Source organism: Ornithodoros turicata, chromosome 1, assembly GCF_037126465.1.
Source record: "Ornithodoros turicata isolate Travis chromosome 1, ASM3712646v1, whole genome shotgun sequence".
In the NCBI taxonomy this organism is placed as follows: Eukaryota; Metazoa; Arthropoda; class Arachnida; order Ixodida; family Argasidae; genus Ornithodoros; species Ornithodoros turicata.
The window spans coordinates 185,633,499-185,658,627 of record NC_088201.1 but is presented as its reverse complement, the minus strand read 5'-3'; the positions used below and the strand labels follow the sequence as shown (position 1 = coordinate 185,658,627).

Sequence of the window (25,129 nt, the reverse complement as noted above, 5' to 3'; positions counted from 1 at the left end):
AATAGTCAATACCTGCTCCGCTTCTCGTCTATATCCTGCATGGGCCTTTTTCATACAAAGTGTCTGGAACGATAATTTTTGTTTCAGGCCAGCCCTTTTTCCTCGTCACCATGCCAGAAATAAATTAGCTGAGATCAGGAATACATAGAACAAAAATAAATTTAAACAAGAAAAGAGACGTCTAGTCAACCCTACTCAAATGTGACTCAAATTAAGCATTCTCTGTGACGGCTTGTATTATGTATGTTCGCCCGCGTTTGCAACGAGAAGGTCACCGGAATACGAAACGTCCACACCGAGACCATTGTCCGTCTTGCCCCATCGGCACAGGTGGAGATGGGCCATGAGCTCACATCAGGTAAGAAGGGGACCCAGAAGTGTTTCTCTGGCCTTCTTCGGAAAACTTGGAAGCAAAATCCTATCTGATCTCTCAGCCCTGTTGTAAGCGCGCACGACTTTGCCGTGTGTCTTGTCTGTGTGTGTGTTTGTGTGTGTGTCTTTGCCGTGTTACACTTTTACAGCTGCGAGCTCGGATGCCGTATAGAGCACAGCTCGGATGGAGACGTCGTGTTGAGGGAAGTGTCCTCCACAAACAACGAAGCCATGTACTTGAAGCGAGGTATGGAACGACGGGTGCACCTCACAAAACCTCGTATCGCATAGGATATGAGAGGTTAGGATACTGTCTGAAGGGATAGGACACTGTACGGTGAAGCCCTATCATCACCACCACCACCACCACCACCACCACCACACTGTACAGTGTTTTCCAAAGGCGTTGTTTCAGATCGTGCAACTTTTCCTCTGCAAAATCACATAGCAGATATTATGATTGTGGTGCATTGTGAATAAAATGCCTATGAATAACACTAAATAGTTGGCACACTATAGTCTTAGTTGCTCATGTGCCATAGAAATCCAATCATCATTATCATTATTATTATGATTGTCGGCACGAGCGCGTGTGGAACATTGCATACGCTGACTGAACAGTACACTACACCTGTTACGTGGGCGCTCGACAAAGGCAGTTCTTTTAAAATGAAGCAAGTCATCCTCGCTCTCGTATCACTCTGCTTCTTCGGTGAGTTCTATGAAAGCTTTTCAATATCCATAATTTTTTTAATGTACTGGTGTTGCATCTTCACCTTCATCTGCAGTCGCGAAATGTTCCTCTTACATAGAAGGGTTCCTCCTGTGTGAGGTTGTCCCCTCATGAGATGAAAATAACGCGTTTACTTCCTGATGATGAAGTCTGCATTCCGTGTACCAACTGGCGCTATAGTGCAGAAACCCTGTGTTGTGTGAATTCTTAGCGCGTACTAAGTGCATCCGGGCAACGTGAATCTGCGTAGATCGTTAGAATAGAACCGTTTCGTGTACGTCTGTGTAGCACCATATGATTCACTTGAGACAGCCTTGCTAAGTCTAATGGATGTTGAAGCTACCACCCTGTTAGAGATATAAAAGCGTTAGTGGGTAAGACTAGGCCAGGTTCGTTCAATTTCATCGGGCGGGGGCACTAGGCGGTTTTGGCATCAGTTCGTGCGCCCTATCGTCGTTACCTCCTCAGTAAGATTGGCAGATCGTCTTGAAGAAAGCCCCAATAAGCCCACAGTGGACGTTCATTGAGTCCTCATCTCCATTGTTGTTTCGTTTCCTTGCCCACCAAGTGTTGGCTGAAGGTAGAATCAACGTTGCCTAATGTTGAGCAAAGTTGAATGTATAATTATGACGCTGAATCAACGTTGTTTAAACTGTTTCTCGCCAATGAATAAGCAGCAAATATTTTCGTTGATTCTGCAATCTTCCCTCAACACATTCTCAAGGTTTGACAAAATTTAGAACTCAGTTACCGGATAATTTCGACGTGCTTGCAGACCTGCTGAATGTCTCAAACCAAATACGAGTCAAGCGTGCCACAATTCCAGCTTGACTTGTGTACACGTACCTCACCTGCAGTCATGGAGCATCTGCTTCGGAGATCGACTATTAGACACCGTAAACGGGCAGGGCGAACTAAAAAAGTAAAGACAGAAAAAAGAAGGCGCTCCCCTCAGCATTGGCGAGACACATGACGTTGCCGACGATGCAGCCGAGGAGAACGGGGTTTCTCACCCACGTGATTGCAAAGCTGTTTTGCGCTTCAGGATTACACCCGCACATGTTGTGTGAATGTGTGTCTTAGGGTTTTAATAGTAATTTCTAGAGATGGGATAACCGAATCATTGAGTCCTACGGAGTGATTTTTGATTCGGGAATCCGAATCCGAGTGGCCTAAACTGCGAATCGGATCTGTTGAATCCACCGACAATAGTTGTTTGTTTCTTTCTTTCTTAAATTTTGCGCCTCAGGAGTCCACTGACTGGGTCAAGCCCGTTCAGAATGCGACAAAAGACTGACTGCTTCTGCGTTTTGATTGTACATGAATCGCCTCACAAGCAACTACATGAGGCTGTTATGCGTCTCATTCAGATTCTGAGTCAGAGCCACAATCTGCATTCTGTATGTCTGGAATATATGCGCACAGTCCGTGTCACAAAATTCAGCACAAAATTCGACATGGAAGCACAAACACACAACAAAACAACGCAATGTTATTTTTAATGAACATGATGGGAATTGATGTTATGACGCTGTAACACATAGAAAGGACAAATACGCGCAAAGCATCAAGTGCCTAAGAAATTAATGATGAAAGAAGGAAATCACTGAAAAGGAATTCGGGTTTGAGTCCTACAGCTGGCTAACCTTTCCGTGACTTCCTTCTCTTATCGTTCTTTGTAATTGTTTATAGGTCTAGCGCGAAGGTCGTTTATAGATTTCAGGTCGTTTAGATGTACAGCCCATTCACATATCACTCTTTCCGTAACATGAACGGAACGGTTCCAAAAGTGCATTAAACTAATCCAATCTGATTTAAGAAGTCAATGCCATAGAATCGTGATTGTTCAAAATGTACTAGAGGGCAATGCAGTGGACTTGCTACTTTTCCGCAATATGAAAGGTAAACGAACCTTAGACAATTAAAGCATTCTGGGCATGGCACTGCATCTCTACTGCTGATGAGTGTGCGCAACACGAGAAGCAAAAAAATATTTTGTAGGCAAATGCAGAGTACTGCTTTCTATTTCGAAGCGTACGAATATACCCGGTTACAATATTTCCAGACCTCATTGCGCCACAGTGCGAGAAAGAAAACATGGCGCAGATAATTTCTGAAGCTGACGCTGAATGTAATGCAAAGTACAGACAGCAATACGGACTGACTACTGGAAAACACGCAGATTTGGTTTCCGATACGACAAGATGCTGGTAAGTGTTATCTCCCATTGAAACAAGGTCTCCGAAGCAGCCCCGTGCGTTTTACGGTGGGAGCTGTTATTTTTCAGAGCTGTACTGCTAATCGCTTGATCCGCTCTGCAGTGCGGAAAACGACCGTGAAACGGATGAGGGCGAAACGGCTTGGCCGCGGCGGAGAGCAATACAAGCAAGTCCCCGCAGGCACTGTTGCAATACGGCCGCGTACCAACACGCGCCAAAAGAACACGGTAGCGCGTATGCGGAGTGGGACATTCTTGCCGCAGTGCGGAAGAAGCCGCCTCCGCGTCCCGCTTTACCTCGACCACGTGATTTTTAGCGGCATGCCGCGCGTCATCGGCCAGTCAGGTGGTCAACAGAGATTGTATCACGCTCTTTTCTTTCGACCACCCACGCAGTCTGCACTACGTTGACAGCGTCGTCAACGTCGAGTTCCCACATCGTCTTGAGTACCCACATGCGGTAGGGGTGTGCGTAACCGACTGCCGCTTGCCGCGAGTTTGCATGCCATCCCAGCTGTACTGCCTCCGCTCGCGGCTCTCCACAGCGAGAGCTTACGCTTCTGAGACCGTGTTCGACAAGCTGGCGAACGACAGCGAAGTCGAGCTATTGTTTGTAGTGAACGTTTCCGATCCTCCATCTGAGCATTTGCGAAATCAACATCCCAGACGCAAGAAACGCAGGCTTCGGGTTCACTCGTTGTAGCGGTAGCGCATTCTTTTCTTGTGAACAATACTGAAGTAACTAAAATATTAGATTCCGAGCGATATAAAAGACTGAAAGCAAAACATTCCACGTCAATGTGACAACAGAGCAAGGCTTTGGATAAGCTGGTGCTCCTGCGCCTGGCTATATCGAATTATCGAAAAGTATTCACTATTCGTGCGTTTTCATATAAAATGTGCCGTCACGCCCAAAGCATACGTTTTGATGCATATTCATGTTATAAGCATAGTACCCTTTAAATCGGCTTCAAACCTGGCCAAAAATTGTTGTTCCATCGTCGGGTGTACCCTGTTACCCACTCTTAATAATAAAACTTTCGAAATCCACACTAAGAAATCCACCCTTCAAATTCCAATACTTTCAAATCCAAGCTGTCAAAATAAATCACAATGGGTCTATGCAGTCCAGTGTTAAGCATCGTTTACCGTGAGAAAATCAGCGTTTAAGAGGGTCACACTCCAGAATAACGAGTCTTTATGCAATTCTGTGTCGTATTCAGCATGTATCTCTCAATTATTCATTAATTTAAGTTACAGGCGTAAATAACTACGCGATTGAATACTAGGAAAACAACGCTTCAGCGGTTCGGCCGTTCGGCTACCATTGAGGACGAGGCTATTTGAGAAAATGGAGTAACGACGGGGCCGTATGGTGTTGCGGGATGTGCTGCATAAAAAGGATAATCACTGCAAGCTCTAATAAAGCATATGTTTCTTCTGCCGGTTTCGTCAGGTATTTATTCTTCAGACGTGTAACGACTTGGTGTACTAACACGCGCGTGCAACTGATGAAATAATTCATGGGTGAAGTGACATTGATGCAGTCTTAGCTGTTTTGGACAGGAAATCGGGAAGGGAAAAATGTCCAGGATGAGCAATATATAAAACGTACCGCAAAACTGCTGTGTCGACCATTTGTCACGACGGTAATCACGTAAACATCGTGTAAACGTCTCTTGCTTTCCTCGGCCTCAGCCTACGAAGAACCACTAATGTTATGTTTGATAAGAGCCGCGAAAAGTGGTTCAGCAAGGTAAAACGTGAGGGAGGTGTTTAATTAAATCACAGTGAAAGATAGCAAAGGACTGTTAGTGGTCATGTAGACAGCAGATGCCATTCACCAACACATCAATGGATTGTATAAATAGTCTTCCTGTCAATGGATAACTGACATTTTCCTCCCGTCTATACTGAGCAATGTTGACCCAGAGCTTGGTTTTTGGATGCCACAAAGCACTTCTCGCCAAGATGGTGCTCTGTGACTCATGGACTGTGACTCAATGGGGCATTTACAGATCAGTGTCATTACCATCTGAGGCAAGTTGACTCTCTCAGATACTGTCACTGCAGTGCTCTAGAAGACCCAGAGTATATTCTGTGTCACTGTCGACACTACCAAGCTTTCTAAACTGCCATTTTCAGATAAAATTGCTTGGCTTATGGCTAAATCGAGCCCATGGATGCCTGCTCTCAAAGCTCTTTTGGCAATTTCGGACTCTATGGGACATTATTTCCTTCCTCACACCACAAGCAGCTATGGTGTTGAGTATCGCCCCAGGCAATGAAACTCCCTGTCCATCTCAAAATAGTTATTCCAGCCAAAACCAGCCAGAGATGTAGCTTGACTCTCTTAAATATCACTGAAAAAAATTGTGTGCATTTTTTAGACGATGCGTATATCGAATGTAAATCATCATTATGTTTTCCTGAACAATGCGGCGCATTAAACTGTGCCGAAATATGAAGTTGTCCCTTACGAGCTTCCTTCTGACATCTACATATACATAATTTATGCGCTTTCCTTGCGTGGTGTTAGAGGGGAAGCACGGGTCTGCCATCCCAAAGGGTATGTAGAATGATAATAAATCTGGTGATGTGGTGAGAACTCAAGAACGGAGCACATTTGGGGTCAAGTTTGCAATAAATTTCTGACAAATTAGTATTCTTGAACGAGCCCCAGATTATTTATGCTTGTAGCTGATTGTTTGTGATTAGCTTCACATCAAAATATCAAGCTGATCTATATTCATTGTTTAACCATGTGTTTGAGAATATCAAGCAAAATCTACTGCAAAAATCTACTTTTTTTCAGGTAGTATATTCACATATAGATCGTCTAAAAGAAATCTTCCCTTATTTGTATAACTAGTCCTCTCCTGCAACATATTGAAAATCTACAGGTTTATTTTTCTTTAAAAAACATAAAAAAATTGTCTCCATAATGTGCTGCAGCTTGTTCGTCAGTTGAGGCCATCTAGGAAGCAAAAAAAAAAATATAAAAAGATGCCTCTCTCCTGCGAAAATCGAAGCTCTGCTTTTCCATTGTCAGAACCTACAGGTGTATTTGTTCTTACGCAAGAAAAATGTTTCGTCAGCTCATTCATACCCCATCTGTATGTCGCTATAGAACCCTTTGAACAAATTCTGCATTCAACTGTTCTGCCCAGTTCTGCAGATTAATTGCAGTCACTGCTTCATAACAGCTTTGTTAACATTTATGATTGTTTTCACATACCTGAAGTCATCTGGAAAGTGAACAAATCTCATCATTTCAAGGGCATACCCTCTCCTATGGCATGTTCAGAATCTGCTGGCATGTGCTTTCTGTAGATCTTATAGCATCAGCTGACCATATTGGCTCAGATCATGTCAGAATGCAGCGTAACAGCTTTTGGAAACAATTCATTATGATCTCGTGTGCCCTTCAACCACAACAGAAAAAAAGCCCACAGTCTTTCTTTCAGTGGAAATAGGTGTTTTTGCTGCATTAACAGAAGGTGACTCAAATTAATTGAACCTCCTTGTGGTCTGGGTGGAGCATGCCTCACTGTGCTTTATGTCCAGTAATTTCTTCTCCAACCGTATCTCTTTGGCAGTGAGCCACAACGTATGCAGTCTTCAAGCTTTCTTTCACCCGGAAGAACAGCTTACAGCTCTGCAGGTATCAGAATATCTGCACATAATACGGGGCTGCAATCTAGCGCTATAGGCGCCCACGTTTTAAATGGTACTGCGAATAGTCATAGTACCCTTTATCACGGCACAAAGGAATTATGTCAAAGTCATGCTTGTGGAGGCAAAGCCACGCTTGCCAAAGCCAAAGAGATGATGATGATTATGATTAGGATTTTTAATGGCGCAAAGCCAATTTCAAAGAGGCAAAGTGAAGCTTATGGAGGGTTTTATTATGCCCTGCTGCTCAGTGTATGGCTCCTGTTTTTAGCTGGAACAAACCAATAAACAAAAAATCTGAGGAAAGAAATATGCCACCTTCAGTTGCCATCGACCAAGCAAACTAAGTCAATTATGGTGGTTGTTATTCACTCTGCTATGTGATTGTGTTCATGTTAATTCACCTGTTTGGTACTGTGGTACCAGCTAGCATCCTTGTAGCGTAACATATATGTGACCGCATGGAGAACAAAGATGACGAATTAGCTAGTCTGGCTTAGGGGCTCTCACACTGGGATAGCTGCTCAAAAAGAAAATGCATCATACATCACATAAGACACAAATACCAGTATATTTTCAGCAAGCACTGGTTAATTTCTAGTAGGTGCGGTGGATATAACGTGTCCATGGACTGATTTTTTTTATTCTTAGAGAAATCATATTTTTGCAGAGATGACAACATGTTCTACACCCAAGTGGATATACTAATTAGGTCTAGTTTAGTTATTGGAAATAGAAGGTTGGTACAAATGCAACGTCGGTTTCCCTATGTGCCGCTACAGTTTTCAAAAGTATACTCGTGACCATTTAGTGCGAGGACATGGCCCCGAAATAATGGTTGTGTGAGAGTAAGTCTCGGAACGTTCTTCTTAACTTTTCACTTGAACGTGAGGAAGAAACAACGCTGCAGAACTGCAAGCAGCACATTTAATGTAATGTCGCGCAGGATGCAAGTTTTTGCAACGATTTCATATTTCAGCACAATATTTTTAAGCTGCAAAAATAGGTGCAAGGGCACCATACAATGAAGTAGCTGGTACCGTAAATTTTAGACCTCTTCTTGGCGTGGGTGCTTGGCATAAAGAGTGACCTGCTAAGAAACATACTTCGGGATTTCTGAATGTGAAGATCATAGGAGAGAAAGGAAGGCAAAGAAATACAACAGAGGGTGCCATTCACTTCTCGCACTTCTGATTTCCGTTACTTATTGCGCTTGGTCTTCTTGAGTTCCGACTTTTGATAACCAGAATTTGCACTGTATATCCACGTGAATAAAAAAGACGCAAAAATTTCTGTGAGAAAATTTCACGGTATTTAAGAAAATGGCATTCAAAAACCAGTGAAAACAAAGTGCTTGAAGTATTATGTCTAGATACATCTTTTGCAGCTTTTGCATGGCAAATCATTGTCTAGGAAGGTGCGCGAATCAATGTGGATGTTCCTGAAATTAGAATCTTATTTCGTTACACTTTGAGGCTACCCTATGCCGGTTACAAAAAATTAGGGCACTTCTGCTGACTCAAGTTATTCATCCGAGAGAAAATATTTTTTTCTTGCAAACAAACAAACAATTTCTTCATATTCATATGCAGCTTATTTGCAGAAATGCATTTCGAGAGTCTGTCCAGTACGTGTTCCCTGAGTTTATCAGAACGCAGGCTCACAAGGAGGCAGGTTCCGATTTCACGATTCAACGGTTCTGAGGCTGGAACACACACAAACACATACAGACGGACAAACACAACACATCCACACGGTATCGGAATCGGGCTTTTTCGTCGATCGTCACTTTTCAACTCTACGACTTCACAACTAAGGCAGCTGCAGGAGAATGGCGATGTTCGCGACAATGTTCATAATATAGCAGATGTCCACCATAGCTGGAACGAACACCGGGAACTCATTTGGACACGACACGAATTCAGACTTCGACATACTCAAATTTGACAGGGGAGCATCAGAACAAATCATTAACTGCAGTGTCAACAGAATCCTGATAGCCGGCGGGGAATACAGCAAACGATTCGGCCAGACTCGGTACTCCCGTTCCCAGCCCACCGCAAAAAGCCTCACCCTGCGGGGAACTATTTTTTGAGACGCGTGAGCCAAAAGCCTTCGCTGCTCTGAGGCTGTCGTGCCTGTGGACCAATCAGAGACGATTTATTTTGAAAGTTTGAATCTGAAGCGTTTGTATCGCAACAGTTGATTTTTACGGCTTTATCTTTACACCGTGGATTTTTTCGTGATTTATTTCGAGGAGTTTATTCTCGAAGTTTATTTTGCGAAGTGTAAACCAGAGTGATCCCCCATCGTCCACGTACGGAAGCAAATACAAGGCATAATTGGATTATAATGAAAAAACTACGCCACGAATCATACGGTCAACGGCACTTGTTCTTACTTGGTTTTGCAACCTTCCTAATGTGAATGTCATGCATCGCAAGTCTAATTATATAAACATTTGCGAACAGAACTCGGAATATTGCCAAGTAAAGGTCACTGTCTTACCCCACCAATATGAAAAACGTGCCAAATTCACTCAAATTTGTGATAATTGACAGCGATATTCACGAACTATCTCTTCGAAAAAAAGAAGAAGAAAAAAACGAAGCACCTGACCATAACGCGCTACGACTTCTTCGCAACGACTACGACGCAATCGTTGTCAATCCGACGAAAGGAGGTTCCAAATCCAACCCACTCGGACATCGCAGAAAGAGATGACAAATACATGGCTTATGGCGTCCTGCTTCCGCTGGGATCAGGTTTTCTCTCTCCCAATTTCATGCATCATTATTTTTGTAACGTAATGCAAAGTGGATCAGTTAGAATAAGTTGAATTGAATTAGCACATCAAGCAGCTCTCGCGCGTCTCTAAAATAGTGCGTTTCTGGCCGCCATGTTGGGAGGCCCTAAAGCGCAGTGTGTGCCCATAACAAACAATGGGAGGCAACGGAGATTGTGAATATTTATTGCGCTGCAGGCGTTGATCGTTGTTTGTCATCACACAATGTTGTAAGGTGCCAGTATACTGATTTATCCTACCAGTGTTTCACGGGTGTCCTGCCGTTCGATTGTTAATTACGTTATGTTTTGCATTCTGAAACTAGACCGTCCCTGCAGTGCAGCGCTGGGGATTGTACTACAGCTCGTTTCCCAACCAATATTTCAACAAGAAACGATGTGAGGTTAACAACAACCATGTATGTAATATCAAGTTCTGCGTTCTGGACAAAAATTGTACCACAAAGAACTGTCCGGGAAAAGATGTACTCGCATGGCAGAAAGAGATCGCTCTGTAGAATCACAGCCGTTTTAGCCGTGGATGGGTTTAGTATGGTTTATATCAAGCATCGCCGCAGAGTGTCTTTTAGTGAACGACAGCGGTGCTTTGCCTCGCAAATATGGACACACCGAAGTAGGTAAAATAATTACTTCACGCAATTAGATCACGCTCGTTAGGACAGTTAATCAGGTAGTGATGTAAGCTTAATCAATTAAGTTACTTAAAAGTGGTAACACCTCCATGAGACACAGGACTTATCTTATCTCAGAAGTACAGCCCTTCTATGTTTGTTTGTTTGTTTGTCCTGATTATTTGCAGGCGCGGTTGTGCCAAACTGAATGTCCTTCTCGAGTACTCACATGCTTTTGTTGAATACAACTGGAGATTGAGCAAAGCTGCTTAGGGACGGGGGCCTGTTATCCAGTGCTGACTACGTCATGCTTGTTATGTGGAGCACGTTCGAAAAATGCAGCTGCACATCTGAAACTCCAATCAGTATCATCGTCATCTAAAAGGGAGCGTCGTAACACCGTTGTGAGACCAGACACACTTTCTGAAGATCTTCGATAGCACCTTCCGCAGTTTGCACAGTTTTGTTCAATATCGAAGCCTCTCATAGGAACCACTTTGCATTAACTGTGACTCCCATCTTACATTTTCATGTGCAAGGGCCCTACACTGCACTACACACGTATGGTCTGCAAATTGCAACAGGACGATTTGGAGCTTGAAACAGTTGTGATTTTGTCATTTTGGCCCTCGTGTACCCCGTCTGTGAAACGTAAACAAAGAGGTCTAACACGATATGCTTTTGTAAAGATCACTGATGATGAGTAAAGAGTATACAAGTTCAAGTTTATTCAACATTTTATATCATACATTATATTATTCAACATTTTACATCAAGTTTATACAACATCAAGTTTATTCAACTTCAACATTTATTTCTTGCACTTGTGTTTCAAGATACAATGAACGTGCGGGGAGGTCGCAAAAGACTACATTTATTGTTTTGTGACGTTGCTACAATGACAATATATATTTTAGGAATGACAATGGAGAGGTACACTCTCTAAATTTGTAGCACTCAATTTTAGATTGCAGTGAGCAATGAATAGCAACTTCCCTCCTGATATTTTCTCATATATGCTGAATTTTAAATTTAATGTTATCAAATATGTGATAATATAGTAATATATAATAATAATAATATATAAGAGTATAATATGTGATAAATGAATGTGATCAACAGTAGATGTAAACAACACCAGTAGCCAGAGAAGCGCATTCTCAAGAAATAATTTTCTTCTGATGGCATATATGTGCATGCCTATTAACTGAAACAATTATCACAGTTCCCTGACAAGTTTTAATTTCTGAGAGTGCACTGTAGAGGCGGCTTAGATCTATAACAGTTAATACAAGGTATTATATACTGTGAATACATTTAAAAATCCCATGTGACACACATGCTTTTACTTTCTGGAGGTGCTGTGGTAATCAAAGCTCGTGGGCACTACGCAGGTTCTGCACGCATTTCTTCAGTATATCGAGGCAGCTGTGAAGCAACATGTATTTTTATGGTGCATCGGCAACAAAGGTCATAATACATCAGAACATTGGTTTGGATGCAACTAGTTAAAAATGAGTATGTTGTTTAAGAAATGCATTGGACAAATGTTAAAACGTCAGTTTAAAACAGGGTTTACAATCCCTGTATCTTCTAAAAACTACTCTAAAAAGAATATGGTTAAGTCTTCTAAAAAGGATTATAATTATTATATTGCTGGGTGAAGGAGCCCAAGGTGTATAAGGTGTGTTTCTGACGTGAACATTTCTGACGTGATAAGAAAGTGTACAAAATTGAGAGAGGCTAACCACAGTGCGTGCACTGAGGTGGTTCCTTCCTGTAAACTAGAAACCCGTGGATGAGGAACATGATTCTTACCTGTACATTCAGTCTCATTACCCTTCATAGACGATCCTCTGGGTAGTCCCATGAGGAAATCTGTATTGAGAGACCACTTTTGCCTTACAAACTGCTACAAACAGCACGACACGCTACAAATTATTATCGCAACAACCTGACGATATAGCGCAGACACAAAGGCGGTATTCAAGTCGTGCCACACCACCGTTACGTAGACTTCTTTGCCACAAATCAAACCAAGACACAAAACAATACCAATACATGAAAAAGGGTGATTACCTTGGTCTCATTATGACGTAATACCGAACCTGTGCGCGAAGGTAATTCAAAGAAATGAATGTGCACTTGCTTCCGTAGAGAGCACCGTGTACCATGCTAGCAATGCATGCAGAAGAGCGCTCGAGTGTTCGCACATATATTGATGACAACACTACCAGTGTAGTGTCACACGTTCTCACAAGCGTATTATGAACTCAAAATGCATTTGCCGCCGGGTAAAATACAAGTGTGTTCGATAAAACCCCGGAAGAGCGATCAACCAACCTGCATCCAGTGCTCGTTTTGTGCAAAAAAAAAAAAAAGAAAACTTCATGATTGCCAACTAAATATACAGAATGAACACCTATTTATTCCGTGATACATAATGACTCGCTTGTATAAATTTAGGCCATGTATCCTTGCCAGTACGGTTGGTACGACCGTAATTTCAACAAGTTGCCATGATCGCTGCGGCGGCTGTTGTGGGTACAGTAAAATGGCGGCCGGTTTCTTCACGCTCGCGCTCCCTATCCGCGATCCAGCCTTTTACAATCGACATCAGTGGCGTTTCTAGAACAATCGTCTTCTTCTAATCTTTGTGTCTTCTTTTTTGAAATATACCACAAAAAGCTGTACAGCGCGATGCCCCTTGTTAGGCCTCTTGTCCTTTTAACAGTGTTAAAATACTGATGTTAAATCAAGGAAAAAAATAGCCGGAGCTCTTTGGCTGCACGTATAGCATATGTTTGTAACTCAAACGTCGCCATGCCAGTACTGGACAGGTCGTTAAACTGGACTGGATATTACTGTTACTGGATCTTACTGGATGTTACTGTTACTGAACTGGATGTTAAATCAGGTCGGCATAATGAATTTGGTTGGTATATCTTCATTACTTTTCACCGTACCGATGTGCAGTGTATGACTAAGTAGTGGGGTTTTACATATGTTTGCATTTAGGTGGATTGGTGAAACACGGTGCAGTTGTGTTGTATGCGTACTGTGTATTTCTTACCTGCAAGATTTATGGTTCCGCGGCACTACAACCGTCACCAAATAACTGAATTCGTTTTTATACTATCTTTTCCAGCATGTTGACTTACGGCAAGGACTGTGTTCCCTTACGACTCAGAGAAAAACGATGCGATCAACTGATCTTTACACATTTTAAGGAAATGAGGAGCAAGCAAATAGTGGCGGAATGTGCATCATTGAACTTCAACTGTGAGTACATCGGTAGCCAGATTGCTGGGCGCATAATGTGACCTTCATATACCGCCTTCATGATGTCGGCGATGAAGATATCCACATTTTAGAATCAGTGTCACTTAACACCAGCACTCTACTTCATGAGAAAAAAGAAAAGAAAGATATTCAGGAAAGATATTAGAGAGATATTGGATTTTGAATAAGGGACCTTAGGATCTGCGATTGGATAGAAAAAAAATCGATAAGCCTTAAAGGAGGTACGAATTCCTATCTGCAGCTATTTAGTTACGGGTGTACTAAGTGAAATAGTGCTATTCTACACATCGTAATTCTATATACAAGTTCTTGTTCAATACTTCATAACGGGTGCAGCGTTAATACAAAAACGTTCTTTTTTCTGATAGAGGCGACTAGACGTACCGCCATCACGATACCTCTATCCCTTGCTACGTATTTGAAGAATTGTAGCACCCAATCAGACGCAAACGCGGAGGTACACACAACGTCGTCTGCTCTACTCTGTCGGAGAGCAGTGTAGAAGCAGCAAGAAAGAGTGACAAACTTACGCGGGTTGGTAATATGGCCTAACATGCTGGACAGAAAACCTGGGACCGTGCAATATACTTCTGCACGTCATTCGTTTGACGCGCCTTGTTTTCTATGATGTGGTGCAATTCACTTTCTTTCTGCCTCTGACGACGACAAGGACAGCACGCAGCGTAGGCATTTCGTCCTCAAAGCACGCGGGCACCTTTCTTTCTTTTTTTGGATAAAACCTCAAATATGAAGATAAGAAGTGTTCACGTTGAAAAACAGTGGTGGACAGAACGATCTTTGAACCGGGCCGAGGTAACCGCGATCGCATTGGTTGTATACAGACCTATCGGAATCATTTATACAGAACGTGTCACAGCCAACATGCCAGCGGGTCAGCTTGGTAGAGTTCATAGCTCCTGTAATGAATGGTAAAAAATTACCCAGTTTGACGGTTCCTTGCTCTTCGTTAGTCGCTGCGGTGTCGCATACCATCCCATAGAACGGCGTAAGTCTTTGTTCCCATCGATGTAGCCACGACGCCACGACGCAAATACTGAAACGTGGGTATTGTGCCAGTGGTACCTGTGCACCTTCGTCGGTACTATGACTGTCTAGTTTTCAGAAAAGTCAAAAGAAGACACAGGTTGCTGGGTTTCACGGCACCCTTATTAGTAGTATAACTTCCCCCTGAAGCTTTCTGCCATAGAGGACGCGATAAATAGGACCGAGGACGAAGTCGAGCACTAATCTGATGGCCCGGGTCTTCAAATATTTAACTAGCTAGCGTCAACTTTTCCACGACTTGATAAGTTGTTGCTGGAGAGGTTAAAGACAAAGTGGCTCGTGAAGTGCATTTAGCCCGAAAACGTCGCACACTCCGTATCTACGGATAACATATTATGCATCAACTCGATGCATCAAAATACACAGAACAGAAGACACGTACAGCGGAACTGGAAACATGCGTGTATCTGCATGGATAACAACTGAAGAAGTGCGTTTAATCACAATAATTCCCGTGCTTCTTGCAAATAAATGGGGTAACCCAGCCATGTCGTAGCCACTCTCGCGTCCGTGAACTCGTTCTTCCTCACCCTCCTCATCGTTTCTCCTTGGAAACATGCGCTGCGATATATCACCCCCGCATATCTTGGCGCCAAAAAGTTTGCTCACATGTGTACCTCCACCTGGACGCGGAAAGGAGAGCACTGCATTCCCTCAAGGATGGCCTGGAACGCATTCTAACGCGTGGCGCTAAGCGCTTCACGACAACCGTCACCGGGCGACAGGAAGTTGAGTGTTTACACTAAACGCGCGGGCGGCACCGAGATTTTCGGCTCTCAAGTTATAAAATCATATGCTGTTCTTAACGGCTCTCCTACACAGCCGACAGATACAGCACAGATGCCCATCCTACAGTTGGTGATACAACGTTCATACATGATCGGCCCACACAGACGAGCACGATGGCCACAGCGCCTGGTCTTTGATTACCTTTCGCTCCTTCCCTCCCCGGAAGGGGACTACTGTAGGAACACAGCAGTCTTAAGCAAGGAGTTACGCCACCTTATTTTCTTTTTACGACTTAGACAGGAAATTAGTCAAGGTGGGCTACAAACGAGGACGACACAATCACATAGGCCTACAACCACTAGAATCAACCGGGTCAAGCAGCTCTGGAAAACGAAACCATGACGCCTGTACATTTTCCCGTCGCTCGATTTCTTATCTTGTTCTTTTTCTTTATCTTCAGTGACGAACACAGCAATCCCTGACCGTATCTCTTCCCCCGTCTTTCCCTTTCTCCTTCTCCCTCCAGGAGCGCTCAAGCTATACGCGAGTGCTGACGTTTGATGAAAAATGATGTACATTTAAAAAAAAAAGCCCTGTATGATACATCCTCATCGATAGAAATCGAGATGCAGTGAACTTCCTAGTTTTATGGAGTATTATTGAATTACCACTGGTAACTCTACACTATTAGAGTGAACTACACCACCCCCAGGCAGCACATAAACCGAACCCATATTGGCTGGGCAATCTACAGAAAAATATAAAAAAATGACATCAATATTACTACCGTTACCCGAGCTCGTCGTTGACGTTATCACAGATGGCGCAATATAGAAAATAGGGGTTTGCCGATATAGGCAGCCAATATTGGATCAATAGGGAGCCTGGCTGCACTTTTCATGCCCACCTGGGACCAGTATTGGCCAGCCTGGCAGCCCACATTGATCCCTTATTCGGCCAATGTTGGTGTGTTGCCTGGGACAGCACCGTCCTAGCTAACCATCATCCCGGATGACAACGTTCTTAATCGTGATATGTTGAAAACGGGAGGCGGACCCTATTCTGAGTTTATAGTACGCATCAGTGGGATCAAAATACGCTCCGCCTCTTGTTTACAATCAGGGGCAAAAAGGTTGTCGTTCGGGATGAAGGTTAGCTAGGAGCATGCTTGTGGGTAAGCTCATGTTTAAGAAGAGCATGCAGAATTCAAATAACGTGTGATTTGCATTACATGTGTCCGCATATCATATCCTTCGTTTGCAGGCCCTCTTGCAGCAACGTGCGATTCCACAACAATATCCGAGGCCAACATTGACTGCTATAAAAGATTTGAAACTGAACACGGCATTTCCCGAAAACCAACTGATCCAATTGAGCCAATTGGGAATATAACTTTACTCTGTAGGTGAGTGCTTTTTCGCGTGCGTTTCAAGTAGTGAACTGCGTAACTGAAGAAGAGGCAACGCTTGTGCAGCGTCAGAATAAATGAATGAATGCCGGGCTAATGTTGCGTTACAATAAGGGAAAAGTCGCGCTAATGCAAATGTAGCACCCCTAGACGGGAACCATATCCTGTTTCGTGCTTCATCTGTCCAGCGTTCATCAGTTTAAATACACCTGACTGAATGCCATGTCAGGCTGCAATTTCCATCAGATGCTCCCTGTGATTTAACAAGTTTTTCTATGCCATCCTTTCCAGTATGTTAAAATACAACAAGTATTGCGTTCCCAAACTCCTAGAAGACAAAGGATGCCACCCCGCTGCTGCTATACAGGCTGCGATGGAGATAGAGACAAGATTGCAAAATTGTCCAACATTCAACCCGATATGTGAGTATAACAGCGGAAAGAGTTCTCACCGCATAATGCAACCTGAAAACGTTACCATTTTACCGGCCTCGCTGACTCAAGTGCTAACGTGGTCCGTAGTTACCTCATACCAAGGTTTCGGCTACAAATCCGACACAGAACGCCGGCAGCAATTTCGTGACAGTTTACAAGTTTTTTCCGAGAGGCTGCATTAGGCGAAGCACGTTAAACACACTGCGTCGTGCGCTCATATCTTAAAGCGCGACGAACGCACGTTACAGAACTCTCAGGTGGGCAAACTTATTCCGCACACCGACCACTGAGGCGTTCGCTCATGATCATAGTAGACTCGTGACGCAAAGGTACTTGGACCAAAACCACGCAATTCTCCAGTGTTTCGTGTCTGATACATATTTTATGTTTCGGCATATTTCATATCGATCGTTGTACAGGGTGTCAAAAATTGTGCTTTCACTAGCACTTTATAAATCGGCGAGCAAAAGAAAACTGGTGCTATTTTTTTCTGTTCCTTGAGTAAGAAACAGGTGCTACATAATTAGCACCACCTGTTTCTTACGGAAGTGGCGTAAAGTTATCATCCGGTTTCCTGTCATCGCTGTGTTTGCGTAGCGCTCGTGAAAGCTTAATCCTGAACACTCTGTATATGCTGTGCCGTATATCGGCGATTTTTGGTCGTGTCTCACGTCATATTTCGGCACCTTTTGAACCATTTTTAACATTTACCGATCCCAGTATCTTCGCCTCCGCTCGCGTAATTTCGAAACGGCGGTCATGGTGGTAAAACTTGCGGTCGAACTACATAAGCGTGTGCTTCTGGCCTATTTCGAAGTACGCAATCAGTGAATTGGCAAAGCACCGTAGGCACCCAGCACAACTTCTGAAAGCGGAATGTGCGACAAAGACTCGGCGACTTGAAATTCTGCTTTGTAAAAAAATAAAGGAAAACAAATCATTGCGGTATGTGGGCACCGCCCTCTGGAAGACAACGATATCGCTTTGTAAACATTCTTGTAATATGCACTTTGCATGAACTCCCGGGCCTTAAAGGAGCAGTCTAGAGGCCCACAACTTTTTTTCTGTTTTTGGTCAGTATGGAATGTTAGGCGGCCGAAAACAGTTTTCCCACAATTAGTGCAACCGTAGCTAAATTGGGACGCGTGCAATAGCTCCCCGAACCTCCCGCGCGCGAAACACCCTCCTTCGCCTTCACGATAGGCACGTGATGAGCGCCACCACACACGTCACTATGTGACGCAAGTGGTGAGGACGCTCCTCATTGGACTTGGGATCACATGATCGAGGGGAGCAACATCGCCCAGGTCAGAGCGTCTGCTACCGCTTGGGAGACGCCATGCGTTCTCCGGCTTCGTGACGTCCGAAACGGAGGGTTTGAAGGCTGTCAACGACACAACCACGATTTTTTGGGACCGCAGGTACCGCGAGAAGAACGAGTGGTGCAGCCCGAAATTAACTGCGTTTGTACAGCAAAAACCCCGTGCTTCTCGACAGTGTGCAGCCTGTCCGACAGTTTTCACCGCGCAGTTAGTTCAGTGGCTAACAGGTGGCGCCACAATACCGCTTCCACAATACAGCTTCGCAATAGCTTTCTGCTGCTGTGAATTCTGAGATTGCACAGAAGCCACGGATATATTACTCTTGTGATCGTAATCTTATATTCTCAGGCTGCGTATATGCTTCTTCTTTTAAAGAAAACGTGATATAAATCATATAAATAATAGAAATCAACAAGAAACAGCTAGCAATGTTCGTAGCAGACGGTTTTTCCTACGAACGAATGAGGGGCTCTCTACCACGAACGTCACACTAGAGTGGGTGTGGTCTGCAGTTGGAGCGCTCCGGCCTGTCACCGCGGCAGCGATTTTCCAAATTAATTGCACCGTGGTGATACAACTTTGGACAGAAATATTTTGTGGGAATGCTTTTCACATACTGCTTTACAAGATGACAGCAGTTTTGGGCCATGTTAGATACCACTTTAATGCTCCTTTAATTTTCATTTTCAACATGTACTCACTACGGATTAAATTCGAAAGAATGTACCGTCAGAGCAGCCAAGTAGGCCCGTGACACGAAATATTTGAAACGTGCGATAGGGATCTACTGGACACCTATGGTGTTCAAAATTAAGCTTTCACGAGCGCTACGCAAACACAGCGATGACGGGAAACCGGATGATAACTTTACGCTACTTGTGTAAGAAACAGGTGCTGCTGACTATGTAGCACCTGTTTCTTACTGAAGGAACAGAAAAAATAGCACCAGTTTTCCTTTGTTCGCCTACTGATAAAGTGCTAGTGAAAGCTTAATTTTGAACACCCTGTATATACTTTGTAGCCTCTTGCACCATATTGCTTTTGTCAAATAAACGTGAAATCTGATAAGGTTCCTTCTCCGGTACTCGGTCCTGGTGGCGCTCATTCACCGTAACGAGACGTGAAAGCTGGGGTCCGACCTTCAACTTGTCGTTATCCCTTAACGCGCGTTATATGCATCACTTCTGCCCGTGACGCGACACTAGCTGTTGCGCGAGGCCATGAACGAGTCGTTCAGGCTAACGAAACGAGCTTTATGCATGGTTTTCTGTGGCCACTATCTGTGCTCCTCGGGAAACTCATGTGTTGAGACGACATCGCCCTGAGCAGGCTGCTGACAAGGCCGCATTTTCTCCGACCGATAGGATTGTTCTATTTGTTTCGATAGCTCGCATTCCCGTGCTCTCATATGTGCCCATTCCATTCCAATGCCCGTTCTCATGCTCGCTCATACCGCTGTATACCGCTGTATAGCTCGGTTGTCGTGTAAAAATAATGAACAAGAACGTATACCAGTGTAAGTACAAACGTCGACCAATAAGCAAAAACTTGTAAATCATATTCATGCCCCGGCGATTGTGTCGGGTGAGAATGGCCTTAAGTATGACACGAGAAGTAATGTTTGCTCAGGTGTAGGGCGTATGGGAGTCCGAGGCCAGTGGCATCAGTAGTATTAGACGGAGGAGTAGGCTGCCCTTTCTCCTCAGCATTAGCACTTATTTGATTACTTCTACATACGTTTCTGTTTCAAGCATCGAAGTACAACACGCAGCCATTACTGTCATGCTTCACAAACTGCGCACTTAAAATAAATTTGCAGTGTGGTAAAACGTTTTGTAGTCATCTTGAACAATATTGCAGGCGAATATTAACTATTCAAGAGAATCTACCTCAAGAAATGTGCCGAGTGCGTTGCTCTTCACATTCAAAACAACATCAACACTATGCCGCAACATACCCTAAGAAGAAAGAATTCAAAAACTACTATAGGAATCTAATAATATAGGCATCGCCTTACATGTTCATCAGAACGCCTTAGCTACAAAGACGGTGTGAATTACTGTCACAAGTCCTCACAAACATTGTGAACAGCGCATTTTGGCGGGCGAAACTACTAAAATCTGCCTCGTCCAGTTGAAAGGCATCCTGACGCCATCGAGTCCATTCCCGATCAAAAAATCCATCAGAGCCAGTCCTAATGGAACCATTAGACCAATAGGCCTATTGTAATTTTGGACATCTCCAATAGGACCAATGGTTTAGCGGTCTGGTGGGACCAATAGGACAGATGGCTTGATGGGAGCACCACAACAATTAAAAAAAATAGTACACAATGAAAACTTGTTAATTTCTGTCTTTTTCCTTTTGTTTACAGAATTTCGAAAATATACAATGCGCGCAGCATTCCAAGAAGTAAACAGAAATGTAAAGAAAGAAAAGCGCTCTCCAGAACTGATGGCGCAAAAACTTACTTAGGGTGGCAGTGTCCATCTCCTTCGATGCATTGGCATCAAAGTGGAAGTGGATGCCGGTAGCACAAAACACTATACTTATAACTTGTATTCCGTGATTTGGAGAATGCGAGTGTTGTTTGCTGTCGCGATTAAAAATAAGGGGTGAGACGTCTAAATTTACTTTATTTTCTCACACAAGCAACATTGAAGTGAGGAATGGCTTGGGGTATTAACTCAAGACAAACACAACATATGTGTTTCTTACTTCTTTTGGTTGAGACATCCTGTAGGCCAATCGAAAATCGAACTTCAGCAGTGCAATCCCGCGTTCTTTTCCCTATCGCAACACTCCATGCCATTAGAGAATTCCGTCAGGAGTAGGAAAAAATTGCCGCCACGCGATATCGGGCGGATATACAGAAAGGGGCGTCCGCCTGTGAAGCTCCCAGTCGTTTATGGATGCCTATAAGTACTGGTGCATAGCACGTGGCCTTCTATAGGTTGCGAGCTTCACGCAATCAGTTTTAGGGAAGTTTTATGGGGGTTTTATAGTTTTATGACGTATCGTCGCGAACCATATTTAAGTGAATCCTGAAGCAATATTACAATATTTCAAGTGCAGCGAGTCAGATGACATAAAACATTAGAAGCTTGACTGTCAGTGGTCTTTCGGCCTGTCAGGACAATGGGAGCTGCCTTATTGAATACTGTAAGAAAGTCGGCTACACCAATGCTCATTTCTTACGACAGCTAGAACTTTCGATACAGGGGAACGTTTCAGTCTTATTTGTTGCAGTTATGTCCTTTACGGGGTCTTGCATGGAGTGTTTTAGCGATTATGCCCAAGCAGGACACAATATTGGACCCCTATATTGGCTAATCATTGGCAATGCGGGTACAATATGGGACCAGTTTCACCAGGATTTTCCTCATACTGCCTTAGGCCTGTCAATATGGACCGATTTTGCAAAGTTTTGGCCAATATAGGGAAAATCCTGGCAATATGGACCCCGTATTGCCCATGTGCACCCCATATTGACGTACGTACCTGTGTTGTACCAAATGCCCAAGCAGCACGGCAAGACTGGACCTTGAAGCACGTGAAATGGCCAATTCAGTACGTCCTTACATCCAACAACTTCCCGCAGAGGATACACATCTTTCGAGAGAGTCCATATACGTGGCAATGCCACTGTAAGATGCACTGAAACTCAACAACTAAACTTTCCACTTGCTGCAAACAGCCACCATTTTTCTTCGTGATGCCAATGCCAATCCGTCGAAACGACTGACAGCGTGGGCGTTTGAGCGAAATCATGCGTCCTACAACTAATGCGCATGCGCAACACAGACTCGGTTCGGACGTTTGATTCGGGCTAAAATGTCGCTGTTCCTCTAATGATAACAAAATTGCGGCAGGTCAAGTAGAAAACACAATGTTTCATAGGAAGAGGTGTCTCTTCAATAACGCTAGGTGCTTTCAAGTTACTGCAGGCAGTGTGTGTCGCTGATGTGTATGCCTGTCACCATCAGGAAGGTGTTCCACTCCTTTGTACTCTAGGAGTGAGTTAGAAATTTTTGATCCATACACCGTTGCGATCCCAATGAACACTGCTGAGGGATGTTTGGCATTGGCAGTTCCGTGGGACTGCCTGGATCCTTCTGCAAGTGGGGCATGGCACCTGTTCTTCGTTTTGATGGCGATGCAGTGTTGTTTTTGTAATGCTATACAACGTGAATCAATAAGATCTGAAGAAATGAGAAAAGCAAAAACAAGAGAGAAGTAAAGCAGTGGGGGACATTGTACCGGAGAATGCTTTATTATTACATGGGCTCCTCTTTGACGTTATTGGAAATATTGGCGCAAAATGGGCTTGCCAATATGGCGAGACCATATTGGTCCAATATCAAGCCTGGTTGCACCCCATACTGGCTCCATATTGGCAGACCATATTGGACCTGAACTGGTAATCCTGGTGCCCATATGGGTCCAATAATGGACCCAAAGAGTGAACTTAGTGCAGGGATCACAGGAAGTGTTCTCTGCATAATGTAAAAAAAAGTAAAGAAAAAGAAACCCTGGCCTGGGCATAATTAGAGAGACGACCACGTGACTCAAACTTGCATAAGTTTAATCTTCACAAGAAAGCACATGCAATTAAACATGACTGGGAAGAAAAATGGGACTAGGGTAAGGTAGGGCAAGATGAGTCAGAATTTAGCAACTGAATATGGATTTTGTATGTTTCGTGTGTTTTCTTTAAAAACACCCATAGGCACATTCTGACTGGTATAGAGCTTCTGATCTGTAAATCGGAACGGACGTAATAGGTTCTAAAATAAACACAGAATGAGAAATTTAAAAATGCAGAGCGTGGGGCAAGATAAGACACGCCGTGGTAATGAACTATACAAATTAGATCTAATTCAAGTACCTACACGGCCCCCTTGAACCCACCCCGTACATGACGAGCGATAAAACCAGATAGAGCCTGGTGCCATTTCCCTCCACCGTCCTCTGCAAACGAGGCACCGCCAGTCGGATGTGTCGCTGGTGGCTCGCTTTTGAGTGCACTTCTGCTTTGCTGCAAACATTCTAGTACACAGGAAAGTTTTAGACAGTATGCAAAACAGGAATCGCTTAGTAACCATCATAAGGCCACCTAATAGTTTCTAAATTACAGTACATTAACATTGCGCTACGTCTAAATTACGTTAAGTTGTCATGTCTTGCCCCGTGGATACCACCGGATGCTTTTAATACTTCAGTTAAACACCGGATAACCAAGAGTATCCATATCTTGCATATATCTAGTTGAATGAATAAAGTAATAGGATTTGGCCTTCCATTGACAGAATAAACCTGCGATGCGCTGCTGCGCAGATGACGAGAAAAGGGACTACAGAAAATCGCGCCTTTTTTCTGGGTCTTTATTTTTCTCTTCAACGCAAATACGAATCCGAACAATTCTCGCGTGCATTAAAGCGGACATGCAGAGCCACCTATGAGGAAGGTTTCAAGCGCATGGGGCAACGCGTCTCTGAGAAAGGCGGCGTCGAGCAAAACACGTTGCACGTTGCCCGGTGTATTATCTTGCCCCACGTTACCCTAAATAAGAAGAAAAACACCGGCCAACCTGAGACAGAAGGCAACCAGGTCAAGCGAAAGTAATGCAGTTAGATCACAAAAGATATCTTAGGCTGGGTGAATAGGGACAGCGAGACGACAGTGTTGTTTCCCCATTCCGATCATTGATTTCTGTCATGACTGCATCGGCCACACAAGGCAAGGAGGAAATACTAATTCCTGGCGTGCCCGTGAGACATCCGTCATGAGTGGGACATGCGTTGTAAAGAATATAAGAACCAGCTGCGCATCCCACTCCAGATCGCTCGTCCTAGAGATGTCCAATTCGTTTTGTGCGCGCTATGGGGTCGACATGGACGCCATGTGCACGTAACGTTTTCATGCGGGAAGAGAAGTTCCCACGGTGTCGCCCCTTGGACCTTGGAGCAGAGAGATGTAGTTTTTCAGGTATTCTAAGCGTGTCATTCGTGTGTAGCACTCGCTTCTTGTCTATGCTCTTTGTATTGCCTTCGGTTTTACCACTTTTGCTTTGCAATGTACCACCAAGAGACGATATACAGGGTGTCCCAGAAAACGTGTCATTGAATTATAATAAAAAAACTACGCCACCTAGAACCATGCGGTCAAGAGCATTTGTTCTTATTAGGTTTTTGCCACCTCTTAATGTGAATGCTATGTACGCCAAGTTTAATTATGTAAATATTTGCTAACTGAACTCGCAAATTTGCCAAGTAAAGGTCACTTTTTTACCCCACCAATATGAAGAGCGTGCCGAATTCACTCAAAATCATAATAATTCAGTGATATTCACGACCTATCCCATCGGCCGAATATCATGCTTTTCGGAGCATCGGACCATAGCGCGCGATGACTTTTTGAGCGCAATCGCTCTCAGTGCGACGAAAGGAGGTTC

General features: G+C 43.8%; 1 protein-coding gene across 1 annotated transcript in view; it reads left to right on the top strand.

The window, feature by feature from the left end:
• The first annotated feature begins 985 nt into the window (after nt 1-985).
• Nucleotides 986-25,129, top strand: part of LOC135374011 (uncharacterized) — a 135,803-nt gene continuing 111,659 nt past the window's right edge. Inside the window, exons 1-5 of the mRNA XM_064607032.1 lie at nt 986-1,084; nt 3,171-3,315; nt 13,563-13,696; nt 16,775-16,916; nt 17,211-17,341. Coding sequence (XP_064463102.1) covers nt 1,042-1,084; nt 3,171-3,315; nt 13,563-13,696; nt 16,775-16,916; nt 17,211-17,341 — 595 coding nt within the window. The 5' untranslated portion in view covers nt 986-1,041. The remainder of the gene's footprint in view (nt 1,085-3,170; nt 3,316-13,562; nt 13,697-16,774; nt 16,917-17,210; nt 17,342-25,129) is intronic.